General features: G+C 38.8%; 1 protein-coding gene across 1 annotated transcript in view; it reads right to left on the bottom strand.

The window, feature by feature from the left end:
• Positions 1-14112, bottom strand: part of fbn2 (fibrillin 2) — a 154739-nt gene that overhangs the window by 87364 nt on the left and 53263 nt on the right. Inside the window, exons 8-10 of the mRNA XM_062972128.1 lie at positions 6335-6460; positions 4131-4283; positions 612-848 (exon numbers count right to left, since the gene is read on the bottom strand). Of these exons, the coding sequence (XP_062828198.1) occupies positions 612-848; positions 4131-4283; positions 6335-6460 (516 nt within the window). The remainder of the gene's footprint in view (positions 1-611; positions 849-4130; positions 4284-6334; positions 6461-14112) is intronic.

The raw sequence follows: 14112 nt of genomic DNA, 5'->3' as shown, positions 1-14112 counted from the left end.
GACACACACATATGCATACTCATAATCTCACACTTGTACATGGTTTCGCACGTTTCTTCTTTTTCAAGTTTTAAACTTGAAAGGTTTAAAGAAAAAATGTATTGAAAGAAAAATAAATTTTATTTTGAAATTATGCATATTAAAGATTGTAATGTTAGGGCTACTCTCACACTGGAAACTCAATTCCTTTATATGTAGAATGTTGCAAGTGTGAATATTTTTAGTATACATTACTTCAGAATACTTATGCCATATAAATCTCCTCAAAATATTTGAAAAAGGTTAATAGATTTTTAAAACAATCCTCCAGAATAGATTTTCTTAGTCATGATTTTGGTGAAATCAAATATTGGGGGGGGGGGGGGGGAGGTTCATGAAAACATTTTACCTCTCTTCTGACCAGTCAAAGATCTCAATACTGGTTTGAAGAGAAGTACATTATTTTGCTTACAGAGAAATACCCAGAACACCACCATTTTTGGAGGGGTCCTCAACTGTAAAACGTACTATCCCTCATTCCTCTCAGCTGTACTTATTATGGAGAAAATGATGCATTAGTTCATCTATTACAGGAAAACCCAGTTTTATGATGATGATATTAGACAACTTACTCAGCCCAGTTATGATGGGACCATTTCCACCAGTGGGGGTTTGGCCACCAGTTCCTACTCCAGCACCACCAACACCTGGAGAAAAGCCATTTCCTCCAGGAATAGGAATGAATCCTGTTCCTCCTGGGCCATAGCCATTCCCATTTCCACCAGGAAGGAAGCCATTTCCTCCTGTTCCACCAGGCCTGGAACCACCTACAACAGGAATGCCATCTATACATAGTCTGCGATATTCATCTAAAAATGCAAACAAAAACATAGGCACATCACTGTTTCATTTTTTTCGGAAAGCGGTAAGAACATGTATCACTGAATTAATATGAGAAAACTTTTTATTATTGCAGGATACCACAGATCCATAGGATTCTATGGTTAAAAGAGGCCACAGGAGAGATCTAGTCCAACCCTGTGCCATGCAAGAATACAAAACTATAACCTCTCTTGAAAGATACCCATCCAACTTTTGTTTAAAATCTTCACCAGCTATTTTAATAAATACTGGAAAGTTAAATGGGAAAACAGTATATTCAGTTAGTTGCTTACATTCAGTTCCATGAGCTCATTAGAAAAAAAATACTTTTGACAGAGTATGATGGTTAATATTCTGTTAAAGCAGTGGTTCTCAACCTGTGGGTCCCCAGATATTTTGGCCTACAACTCCCAGAAATCCTAACAGCTGATAAACTGGCTGGGATTTCTGGAAGTTGTAGGCCAAAACACCTGGGGACCCACAGGTTGAGAACCACTGTGTTAAAGAATTACAGTGGTATAACTTATTCATTTTTCTAGTAATTGTGGAGCCTGGAATTCTTTATCAATTACCGTATATACTCAAGTATAAGCCGAGTTTTTCAGCCCTTTTTTAGGGCTGAAAAAGCTCCCCTAAGCTTATACTCAAGTGATGGTCCTGGCCGGCTTATATTCATGTAGGCTTATACTCGAATAGCTACAATGACTAGAATGCTCTTTTTTCCTGCTACAGACACACCAACACACCTTTTCCTGGCCAGTAGAAAGCAGAGAAAGGAGACTACAGTAATTATGAATGTACAATATGTCTTCTTTAGTTCTTTAAAGAATTTTACAGGGGCCCTTTTATGTGACGCAGGCACAGCATTATGGTTGCTTACAATGACCATGGGGTTTATAGTCTTGGGAGGTGCTAGAAGTCTGAGAATTCTAAATGTGTATGTGTCTTCAAGTCACCTTACAGCAATCCTATAAATTTCATTGGATTTTATTTTGGTGAAGCATATCAAAGGTAGAGTTTGCCACTTGCTGTAAAATAAAGAGTACAGCATCTGGCATTCACTGGCAGTCTCCATCAAAGTAACTAACCAGGACTGACTGTACTCAACTTTCAAGATCAGACAGGATTTTAGTCCCTAAACAACATATTAAGGATTCCATGGGATGCTTCCCAAAGCTTCAGTAATCCCCAAAGTCCTTTAAAATATTTGTTTAAATGCAGAAATGCAGCTAAATGATGGAGGAACATGGAGACAAAGCATTCTGTCCTCCATCTCTGAAGCCAAGAAAAAATAGTGGCTAAAACTGATAACAGAAGTTGATATGGGCAGGAGTAGTCAGAAGACATGGAGGTTGTTAAGACGATTGAGCAATGATCCCTCACAAACTAATACCCATGCCAACATAAAGGCAGATCAGATAGTGCATTAACTTCTGATGAATGGGAAACCCAACCTTGCCACCAAACTAGGAAGGATGTGAAATAGTCAGATGTGCCATCATCACTCAAGCAGGAAGCTTTGAAATGGTTGAACAGAAGCTTTCCGAAGCTTTAGATGCTCTTACTGCCTATTACAGGGAAAACCAGCTGATTCCTAATCCATCAAAGACGCAGATGTTTGCTTTTCATCTTAAGAAAGGACAAGCATCTTGAGCTCTGAGGATTACCTCAGAAATCCCAATGGAGCATTGCAGCACACCAAAATACCTGATAGTTACTCTGGACCGTGCTCTGACTTACAAGAAGCACTTCTTGACAATCTAGCGAAAAGTGGGTGCTAGAAATAATATCATACAAAAGCTGACTGGCACAACCTGGTGATCAAAACCAGATACAGTGAAGACATTTGCCCTTGCGCTTTGGTAATCTTCTGCTGAATACACATGCCCAGTGTGGAATACATTAACCACGTCAAAACAGTGGATGTGGCTCTTAATGAGACATACCGCATTATCACAGGATGCCTAATCCCTACAGTGTGGAGAAATTATACTGTTTAGCCAATATTGTACCACCTGATAGCTCCTAGGAAGTAACAGCCAGCAATAAAAGGACCAAGGCATTGACAACTTCGGCCCATCCTCTTTTTTGGATATCAGCCAGCATGCCAATGTCTTAAATCAAGGAACAGCTTCCTAAGAGCTACAGAGATACTTGCAGGAACACCCTAGCAAGCTAGAGTCCAAAAATTGCAGGCTAAAACCCAGAACCTCAATCAATGGATGATACCAGATGAGAAACTCCCTCCTGGGCACACAAAAGACTGGGCGACTCAGAATGTGCTGAACAGACTGCGCTCTGGCACCACGAGATGCAGAGCCAATATTAACAAATGGGGCTATAAAGTGGAGTCCATGACATGTGAATGTGGAGAAGAGCAAACCAGAAACCACTTAGTACAATGTAGTCTGAGCTCTGCCACATGCACAATACAATACCTTCTTACAGCGACACCAGAGGCACTCCAAGTGGCCAGCTTCTGGTCAAAGTAAATTTAGTATTATGCGAAGTTTTTAACTTTGTTTGTGGTTTTTTATACATTATAACTGCATTCCCAATTCACTTCTCCACTTTTTAAAACCCCAAATGAAAAAGGTTTCTTCAGAATTATTTTGCTAGGCTGAACAGAATGTGAGCATCATATGGCAGTCAGAACACGACATATAGGCAGTCCTCAAGTTACAAACATCCGACTTACAGACAACTCAGAACAGGGATGAGACAACAAGAAGTGTGAGAAATCTATCCCTCGGAAGGGAAATTCACTCCTGAAAGAGTTGTCATGGGGAAAAAGTGTCTCAACTGAAGCTTTATCACCAATCCTTGTTTCCACAACAAGCTACTTCTTTTCAAAATCCAATTACACTATGTAACAAAATTTGAAAAAAATTCTGTTCCTGGTTTGAAAGTCTTATTTTCTGTTTAATTGTGTGGTACTTACTTTGAAAGTAGTTGTCATACTCCAGAAACTTCGTTTTTATGGCTGCCATAAACTATGTTGAATTGGTTGAGACTTGAAAAACTATAGCAAAATGTGTTACAGGATGTCCCGCAAAAACAAGGTTTTCACAGTTTAATAAGCTTTTTCCATGTTGTTATGATAGAAACAATTAGGAAATGACTTTTATAACCCAGGAACGTTAATTGTGTTACATAGTAACTTGGGGACTACCTGTATTCCTAAAACAGAACAGATTTGAATAATCACTTCAGGCTTGCTTTCAAATTATTTTAGCAGTTATGACTAATAGGAATCTAAAAATACTCACCAGAGCCTCTGACAGGACACATTTCTGGAATGGATCCAAGTGCCCAACATCGGCCAGATTCACAGCAACACTGCATTTTGGTAAACCTACCAGGAAGCTCTTGAGCACAGCGGCCATTCACCAGACTGGAGAAGCACGTGCCTGCTCTTTGATCTGGATATGGGTAATTAGAGAAATCACAAATGATCTGCTTAGATGAAGACATTGAAAACAATTTATTAACCTATTATAAGCATCTTAACAAACTGTGTAAACAAATATTAATATAGACAGTACAACTGAAAGCACCTGAACTGCAGTTTATGACGACCACTGGTCTCCAACAGCCAAAAGTACAACAGAATGCCCCATGCACTCAAATACTAAGCTATGAGGAGAATATTATTCAAGAGATAATAGATTTTCTCCCTCTTCAGTCATTGTTTTGTAACAGTGCATATATCGACAAACTGAGCTAGTCAGAGATTATTATGCACGACTACACATATCACCAAAGTATTATCCATATTTAATTATTTACTTCCTCGGAGATTTCTCCCAAATGTTTAATATTTCTAACAAAAAATAATGAAGAAAATTTTGAAATTCCTTTGTTCTTCTGAGTTATCCCAGCTTTATGTCAAAGAGATCATCTACACTGGCCGCTTTATGTTCTGACTGACTGTAGAGATGGCCTGGTCGCACACTCCAGTCCCAACCTGCAGCAATGGCAGGAGAGAATCCACATGGCCCAGCTAGGCCAAAACTGCTTCAGCCCTGCTAGGCTGTCATCTTACTATCCCCACTTCATTGCCAGACAGTCACAGAGCTCCATGGTATCTCCCAGCCATCGTAGGCTCCCATGCTGACATCACCTTCTTATCCCTGGATGAGCATGTGCTTCTTCTGATATCAGCCTGGGGAGTCATGATAGCCAAGAACTCTCACAGAGCTCTGCAACAGGTTGGCAGTGGCAGCAGCTGCGGAGCACAGGGAAAAGGGGGTGGTGATGCCGGCCTTTGTGGACTGCAGATAAGTCTGCATTGGACTTTATCCTGCAATCCACACTCGACCAAAGCTGCAGAGTTGCTCCAGAGTTTGGGGAAAATTTTGGAAAATCTCCAGAATTTGCTTAACATTGAGTTAACCCAATTATTCTGCAATGTTCCAGAATGTTATGGGGACAGCCAGGTGCCTTATGCAGAGATGCTCTTACTTGCAGTTTGCTGGCTGGTCGTGCCCTACAACCAGTGGTCCCTGCAACTAGATACCCGGCTAGATGCAGGCCTATTAGACTGGCCTCCTTAAAACAATTTGCACAATGATGATCTCCTGGCAACTTTAGAGTAATTTCCAGTAAAGCTTAGAAGGACTGGAGAAGAGGGGCACATGACAATTTTGAAGGCCATACCATCTGTCTTCATGACATAACACCAGATCTTAGAAACATTATCTTTTGGATTACAAACGCAGTAATTTTTCAAACTGGAGATGAAACTTCAAAAATTAATTTTTTCAAGCTCTGCCTAATCCATATGTATAACCTGGAATAAAGTACTCCTCATCGCCTGATGTCAGAAGAGTTTAAGCCATGCATTTTGACATACAAATAAAGAGGTGAATTCATTTTCCTGACTGCTTCCCCTCATGGGATGCAAACTACTGAACTAAATGAAATAATCTTTACTCTAAATTCCTTCTAGGTTTAAATGAATATTGACTTGGTGGTTATGGTCACCAATCCAAGGCAAACCTCAAAACACTTTTTAAAAAAGATGTAAGGTTCACTGAAATTCAATTTGTTTGTTTTTTTCACTCAAAAACAGAAAGATTCAGTAAATATGTTATTTCTATTTCTCATGTATCAGTATGCAACAGTTCTTTCCAGATTCACAACTATAATGAACTAGTAACAGTAAGCAACATATTTTTAAAGCATGGAAGATGAAAGTAAAAAACAAAACTATACAGAAACATATGGAAATATTCCTGAAATCTCCATCTTTATGGCCTATGCATGTAGGGATCATAGCTTCCCTAAGATGGAAATTGTGCAAAGACAACACTGTTGCCATTGTGGAAAAGACTAGCAAGTGATTTCATAGTCTAGAGACTTGAATAAAAATCAGACACAAGTAATAATGATCCATTACCAAACAAGCCAATAATTAATTTCATTAATTAGTTAAAGAATTTAGGAAGAGGTTTTTAAACAACATATTTACCAATGCAGTGAGAGCCGTCTGTAGATGTTACAAAACCACGCGGACAGAGGCAAAAATAACTTCCTACAGTATTGGAACATTCACCAGCATCACATATTCCTGGAATGAGGCTGCACTCATTAATATCTGGAAAAAGAAGCAGAAAAAGAAGGGGTTCGGGAAAAGTTTAAAGAGTTCTAAGCAAAATCAGTCTTGGGCAAGAGAAAAAATTAAGTATCACAGAAAAAAGTGTGAAAGTGATGTGTGTTCATCTTTCTGATCTGGCTGAGGAATGGAGTAGTTCCATAAAAGTATCATCATGTAATTGTACAATAGTGCAATTATGGCTTCCTTTTTTAAAAAAGAAAGAAAAACAAAAATGATGCATCAGAAATGAGAAAAAAGAAGTATATTGTCATATTTAAAGTGTGAGAAACCAAACACAGGAACGTAACCCACTGAAGCAGAAATATCATAACAGTGTTCTCTTTCGGTATATAGGACAAGCCATTTTCAAGCAGAATAACCCAAAACAGCTGATTAGTGTGATAAACATAAAAGCAGTGCAGAGCTGCTTTACCATTCTTATCACATCATCTGAGGATTCTTCAAGCCTGCACACTTCCTGCACATTTGCATCTGCATATGCTAAGTAATCCCTAAATTAAGGAAGAAATAAAAAAAATCAAAGAAAAATTAATTTATGAACTGCCTTGGATCAGGAGGGAGCTTATTTGTGGTTCTCAAAGAGAGTATTGAGATTGGGTTGTTGTGTGTTTTCTGGTTGTTGTGTGTTTTACCTCACAACCTCTGAGGATGCCTGCCATAGATGTGGGTGAAACGTCAGGAGAGAATGCTTCTGGAACATGGCCAAACAGCCCAGAAAACACACAATAACCCTGTGATTCCGGCCATGAAAGCCTTCGACAACATAATGAAAGTGCATCAAGTGCAAGATCCTTCTGACAGATACCATGTTTAAGGTACTTCCATTCCTGGCATTAATGTATGAAGGCAATTAAAAAATCTTTGTATACCAATACAATTCCTAATAATCTTTTGGGCCATAAGCAGACACTTGTCAGCTTTATATTCCAATGTAACATCGCTCTACCTTTTATGTCCATGTCACAACTACAACTCATACAGTTCAAAATAATTCCACCCAGTCACAATGTCTTCACATCTATAGCTCACAAGCATGGAACATGTGGCATGGAGCTATAGCTCTCTCAAATGTGTGAGTAAAACCAGAATATTAATGGCTGATACCTTCTCTTTTATGTGGAATTGTAAATTTGCTCTGTGTTCTATTCCTGCTTTTAAGTGAGTTTTCCAAAGTGCTAAGTTTAATTGGAGGAGAGAGTTCAAGACCTTGGATAGCTCCTTTCATATACAGCCCAAAGCCCAAAGCAGATTCATTGCCACAATGACACAGGAACTACCAGCTGTCGCTGCATGGGAAACACAAAGGTTTCTGATACAGCAATAAGGGTACCACTTCCATCATTGCCATTTCTATACAAACATTCATATTGCTTTGCTTCAAAGGATCAAAGCCATCTACAGGAAGCTAAACAACTTCCATGCAGTGTTTCTTCTAATAACTGGAGCGGAATACAGGGAGCGCACTACTCCCTTGTTAAGCCAGCTCCACTGGCTGCCGATATGCTACTGAGCCCAATTCAAAGTGCTGGTGTTGACCTACAAAGCCCTAAATGGTTCTGGCCCATCTTACCTGTCCGAACATATATCCTCCTAGGAGCCTTCTAGAACCCTTAGATCATCTGGGGAGGCCCTGCTCTCGGTCCCACCAGCCTCGCAGGCACGGCTGGTGGGGACGAGGGACAGGGCCTTCTCAGTGGTGGCTCCTTGGCTATGGAATGCCCTCCCCAGCAACATTCGCCAGATTCCAACTCTCCTGGGCTTCAGAAAAGCCTTAAAGACATGGCTGTGCATGCAAGCATTTAATGAATGAGAACACTGATTTCACATGGTCTGGACTAAGATTTATATAAGAATATTTTGGACGAATGGATTTTAATTTGGATATCTTTTAAATTTTGTATAATGTGTTTTTATTCTGTAATGTTATGTTGTTTTTATATGAACTGTTGTTTAGTGTATTGTTTGCAGGCATTGAATTTTTGCCAATTTATTGTAAGCCGCCTTGAGTCCCCTCAGGTGAGAAAGGTGGGATAAAAGTGCTGTAAATAAATAAATAAATAAATAAATATGCTTTGAGCCTCCTGCTGGAAAGAAAAAGTGGGGTATAAATAACAATAATAATAATAATAATAATAATAATAATAATAATAATAATATGCTGGACTGCTGCAAGGGGCATCATTATCTCACTGATCCATGATTTCTGTGACTCTGGGGAAATAGATGTCAAAATTGTAGCCTCCTGTGTAATGTGGAATTCTGCTTTTAAAAATTCAGCTTAGCTATTGGGAGTACACCAGATCATAACCATGTTATATCAGGTAAAGCTGGCAGTCAGAATAATAGAAATACATTTGCTCTGCCACACATACACACAATAGCCTATATTAAAGAGTCCAAAGCATCAGAGGAGAACATGGTGGTCCTTCTTTTATCCTTGCTTTAACATTTTTCATTTACTAAGAAGAGAGACAGCAACCTTTTCCTTTCCTTTCTTTTTTTAAATAACAAAACAAAAAAGCAAAAAAAGGAAATGCCTGCATGTAACTGGGTAGAGTTTGAATCCAAACATTTTATTTCAATCATTTATACCCTGCCCTTCTCACCCGCTTCCAAATCACAACATGAAATGTGACAACACTATCCAATTCCTATCAAGCATATAGCTTTACCAGCATCCAAAGTAATCTCCCATATACTCAGCGTCCAACAAAGCAACCTCCCATGCATGCAGTCAGACCTCCTTGTAAATCTCCTTATAAAATATATTACTAGTTTAAAACTTGTCAGCTTTTGGGTTTTGTAACAAACCTGGAAGCAAGCCCAGGTCTAAACTGGGATTCAACTGATCAAGATTAGACCAAATTTCCATAAACTTTGAATTGACTTATGTTTTCCATTTTGAAGCTGTAAAATACTCTGTAAGAGTTTATGCATATCACAATCTATATTCAGATTATTTTTGCCTCAGCTGCCTCTTAAAAGTTAGATGAAAAGGGAAATTGAGCGTATTGTCCTTGTAAAGCAAAGCAGGCTCCCAAAAAATAGGGCATAAAATATTCCGTCACTTGAAAGATGTTCTGAAGTTGAAGCTGATGCAAAAAACAGAGACTGTTAAATTCCAAGTCCCTAGGAATTTGGAGGTTTGGAAAGTTTGGGGGGGTGTTGGACTACATCTCTCAAAAAATCCCAGATAGCATAAATGTACTAGATGTATTATGGTGAGTTGTAGTCCAAAAAAGTAATATTTCCAAAATCTGTTCATATCTGATACACAATCTCACTACTGCAGTGTTGGGTTGCTTATGCAAGGAAAAAGAATGTAAAATAAATGGGAGAGGAAACATGATGATTAAAAACAGATTAAAATATGTTTTTTAATGAAAACCCATTTGGGAAAAGCAAAGAAAAATCAATTAACCTTAGGCAAAGCTCAAAAGGCTTAAATCCACTATCTTTGGCTATAAAAATGCTTCTATGAAAACCCTTCACTTGCTCACTGTTCATTCAGTTGCAATAAATTCATTCAGTTACCCAGCTTGCCTACATAACTGAAGTGCTCTGGTGAGCACTGAGGATGTTTACTTATAAACAGGTGTCATCATTTTAGTAGGGTTTTGTACATGTACATGTACAAAAGACCACTGCCTCAAGCTTAAATTAAGAATTTCACTGAGATATAATTTCATCAAGTGAACACAATAAAAGTGAGAGCCATTAAACAAATAAGTAAGTTTAAGTGATCACAGAAAACTTGTAAAAAGTTGAAAGGCATGTTTTCACATGCCATCTAAACATTTCAATAAAGCAGGTTTGGTGGGTGTTCATGAAAAGAGTTGCATAGTGAAGATTTTTCAGCACTTCCCTCCACCAATCCTGGCGAAATCCTCCTGCTGAAATCTAATTTTCAAAAACCCCTTTCCTAAGAGTGTAGGGAGACTGCAATGGAAAAGCATTTTCACTAGAACTTCTGGGTCAAGTGGATGCTTATCTCAACCAACTTACTTACTTCTGTCACCAGCAGTATACTTACCTATTCATTCAAGACATATTGCAGCTTCATGAATGAAAAGACCCTGCCATCCTTCCCTTTTGGAGTATCATGGTCTACTAAAGCTCTTTCACATGCAAAACTCTATTTCCCCTTGTACTTCTTACAAGAATGGTCCGGGGTCTCAGTATTAAACCTTTTCATTGAACATTATATTGGGTTTGCATTTTACAAGGTAGATTAATACACTGCCTAATGTGTCTCCTGGTCATCATCCATTAACATATGATGAGGAAGCATGTCTGAAGAAGCTTCAGACTGTTATATCTTCTAGTATACTGTGCTGTGCTCTGCACATTTCATTTCACAGCCACACATATCCTTTTCAAAGGCTGTAGTGGAAATATATACTAGCTTTCCTTTGCCTCTGAATTAGCAGATCGAATGATATTAATTCACAGAACCTTGAGTATTGAAAAGTCCTGGTAAGAAGAATACTGGACTGATGAGAATCTTCACAGTTCTGGACTTGAACAGAAATTGCTACAACTGGGGCAAATTAACATGTGAATTTTGCACAGAATAAGACCCAAGTTGTTAATGGACTTAGAAAACTTTATAGTTTCTATAATTCACTAGTTCTTACAGCAGAAAGAAAATTGCTAGAATTAATGATAAATTACATCCATATATTTTAGTAATCACGAAAATCCAGTAAGACTATGCATCTTTACTATAAAGCTGTTATTGGGGGGGGGGGGGTTGAATCTATTGGACAGCTGCCAAACTCCCTCCTTTTCATCCCAGGACTTTTATATATGGCAAGAGAGAACAAGCATTTCCTGCCTTCTTTTATACCCACTGCTGTCCTGTCATAAGCCAGGGACAAATGAATGATGCAACCCTTTATCATGAATGTCACATGGTCATGACTCACCCTTTTCAGCACGTCCTTTAGGTAATGCATCACTGCCCACTTAATCATTCTGCAGATGTGTTACCACATGTCTATTAGAACTGTATTTTACACAATTTTACACAATAAGCCATTGCCAATGCATTTCTGTCTAACTGCATTTTCTATCTAACGTGTGTATACGATGGCATCCACTGCCAACTTTACAAAGCAGTTTATCCTTCATCCTGCAGTGTAACATGTCCACTTAAAGCATGTATGCACAGTTCTGCCCATCCGCTATGAATCCAGAACAGCAACCAGGATGGCCATCAAAACATTTTCGCTGCTATACTAGCAGAATTTTACATTCTGCTTGCTCTGGAAAAGATTTTGGCCAGAATATCTCTTGCTTCAAAGTCCACATAAGTGAGGAGTAGTTTAGTGAGGGGCTGGGAAGGAATGAACAAACCCTCCATTCACTTTGGGAAGAATCATAGGGAGGAAATAATATCTCTGGCCAGGAGGCTCAAAGTGTCTTTAGAGGGCCTATAAATCTTTCTTCCTTTTAATTGGCTGGATTTTAAAGACTATGTCTCAAATTTAAACAATTGTTACATATGGCATTTTACCAGCATTTCTTAGGCTGCAATTGTACACCCACTTACTTTGGAGTAAGTACCATGCCACTCAATGGGATTTATGTCTGAGTAAACATGGGTAAGATTTCACTGTTAATCGTGTTGCTTTTACTGAAGTTTCTTTGCCAGCAGCACTTGGAATGAAACCATTACGTATTTCCAGGAACATTAAGAAATCACTAAGGCCTTGTCATTTCCCCAATACTAGCATTTAGCTATATTAAGCTGAAAATCCTTCAGAAATAAAATGGAAGCCCAGTAAAAAGCTATAATATTTAATTAACCCACTGATGCAAAGATCCACAAGCACAAATTCTATCAAATAAAACTGAATATTGTAATCTTGCATTTCTAAAGTTACACTGAGTTTTGTACTCTTCAGTTACTTAAGCAGTTTTGCTCAAAAAGCTGAAAGTGTAATGTGAACACTTATTCATATTACTGCCAAGAAAAAAGATTTCCTTCATGCATGCTGAAGCACATCTGGCTCCACAAGTCAAAAAGGTAGAAAAGGAAACTAAAATTGCATGACTTCTAGTTTATTTTCTTTCTTTTTTAAAAAAAACTGGATAGTTGATGTCAAAGTCATATAGCTCTTGTTAAAAACTGGCATTTTGCCTAGATAAGGCCTGCAAGATTTTTGCCCCTGTGTGATGTTTGATCTGGCTTTACACACATGAGGAGTGGAAGGGAGTGGGCAGAGGACTTGCTGATGAGATCATGTAGGTAAAATAAATTTTAAAAATGAAATCCGGGTTCAAGCAAGTACTCTTCTGCTTACTGAATATTCGTGTGTGTATGTGTGCATGAACGAGGTGCAAGTCTGTTTGAGAGAAACTGGTTACATCCAACACTGTGTGCACCTATGTCTACTGTGTGAATCTACATCATAATCAATATGGTTTGATCCCACTTTAATCATCATGGCTTAATGTTATGGAATTATTTGAGTTGTAGTGTTACAAGGTCTTTAGCTTTCTCTGCCAAAGAGTGCCAGTGCCTCACCAAACCACAAATCTCAGCTTTCCATAGCATTTATGCATGGCAGTTAAAGTGGAGACAAACTTCATTAGTTCTACAGTATAGATGCACCCACATATTTTGCACCTTTTCTTACACAAGCAAAGCCCAGAAAGCCATAAAATAATGTCTGCCTTAAAACTAGTTCGAACCATTCTTTCTTAACATGTCATTTTGGAAGTGCATGGGCACATACCAGGAAGCTCTTCTGTTTAAGAATATTTATATCCCGCCCTTCTCACCCAACAGGGGACTCGGGGCGGCTTACAATAAAACACACATATAAAAACTGTACAATACACTATAAATCAGTTAAAAAACTAACTTACATAAGACATTCATAAAACGCATTATAAAATACAGATAGGCGTGTTCAAGTTTAAAAGACTGGGTCTGTCAATTGAGTTCCAGCATACATAATAGTAATTAATGCTGCTGATTCTTATTCGAAAGCCTGGCCCCACAACCAAGTTTTAACCTTCCTACGGAAGGATAGGAGGGAGGGAGCCTGCCTGACTTCACTGGGGAGGACGTTCCATAGGCGGGGAGCCACTACTGAAAAGGCCCTGTCTCTCGTCACCGCCAGCCGCACCTGTGAGGCTGACGGGACCATGAGCAGGGCTTCATCTGATGATCTTAAGCTTAGAGGTGGGTCGTAGTGGGAGACACGTTCGGACAGATAAACTGGGCCAGAACCGTTTAGAGCTTTATAGGCTAAAGCCAGCACCTTGAATTATGCTCGGTAACTATTTATATGCTATATACCAGCATATATAAGAATGGGCAGAGGTGCCCAAAATAGGGGAATCGCAGTTCCCAAATAAAAAGGCAGGTTAAAAACATGTTATAAGAGGAACAGATTAAAAACAGACTGTGCTTATAGTTTAAAGAGCAGGGGCTGCTAATAGTAAGTATCAAACCACTGTGAGGCTCTAAAGGGGGATAGAGGGGGCATTTATAACATTTATAACAAATAGCTCTGGCTGCATTCCCAATAGATAGCTGCCCTGCTGGGTCAGTCACTGTCTGTCTGGCATTAATTGCTGCCGCACAGAACCTGGCGACACTATGGGTTATCGCAAAG

Source organism: Anolis carolinensis, chromosome 2 (assembly GCF_035594765.1).
Source record: "Anolis carolinensis isolate JA03-04 chromosome 2, rAnoCar3.1.pri, whole genome shotgun sequence".
Taxonomy (NCBI): Eukaryota; Metazoa; Chordata; class Lepidosauria; order Squamata; family Dactyloidae; genus Anolis; species Anolis carolinensis.
Note: the sequence above shows the minus strand (reverse complement) of the source record. Positions and strands in the feature narration are given on the sequence as shown.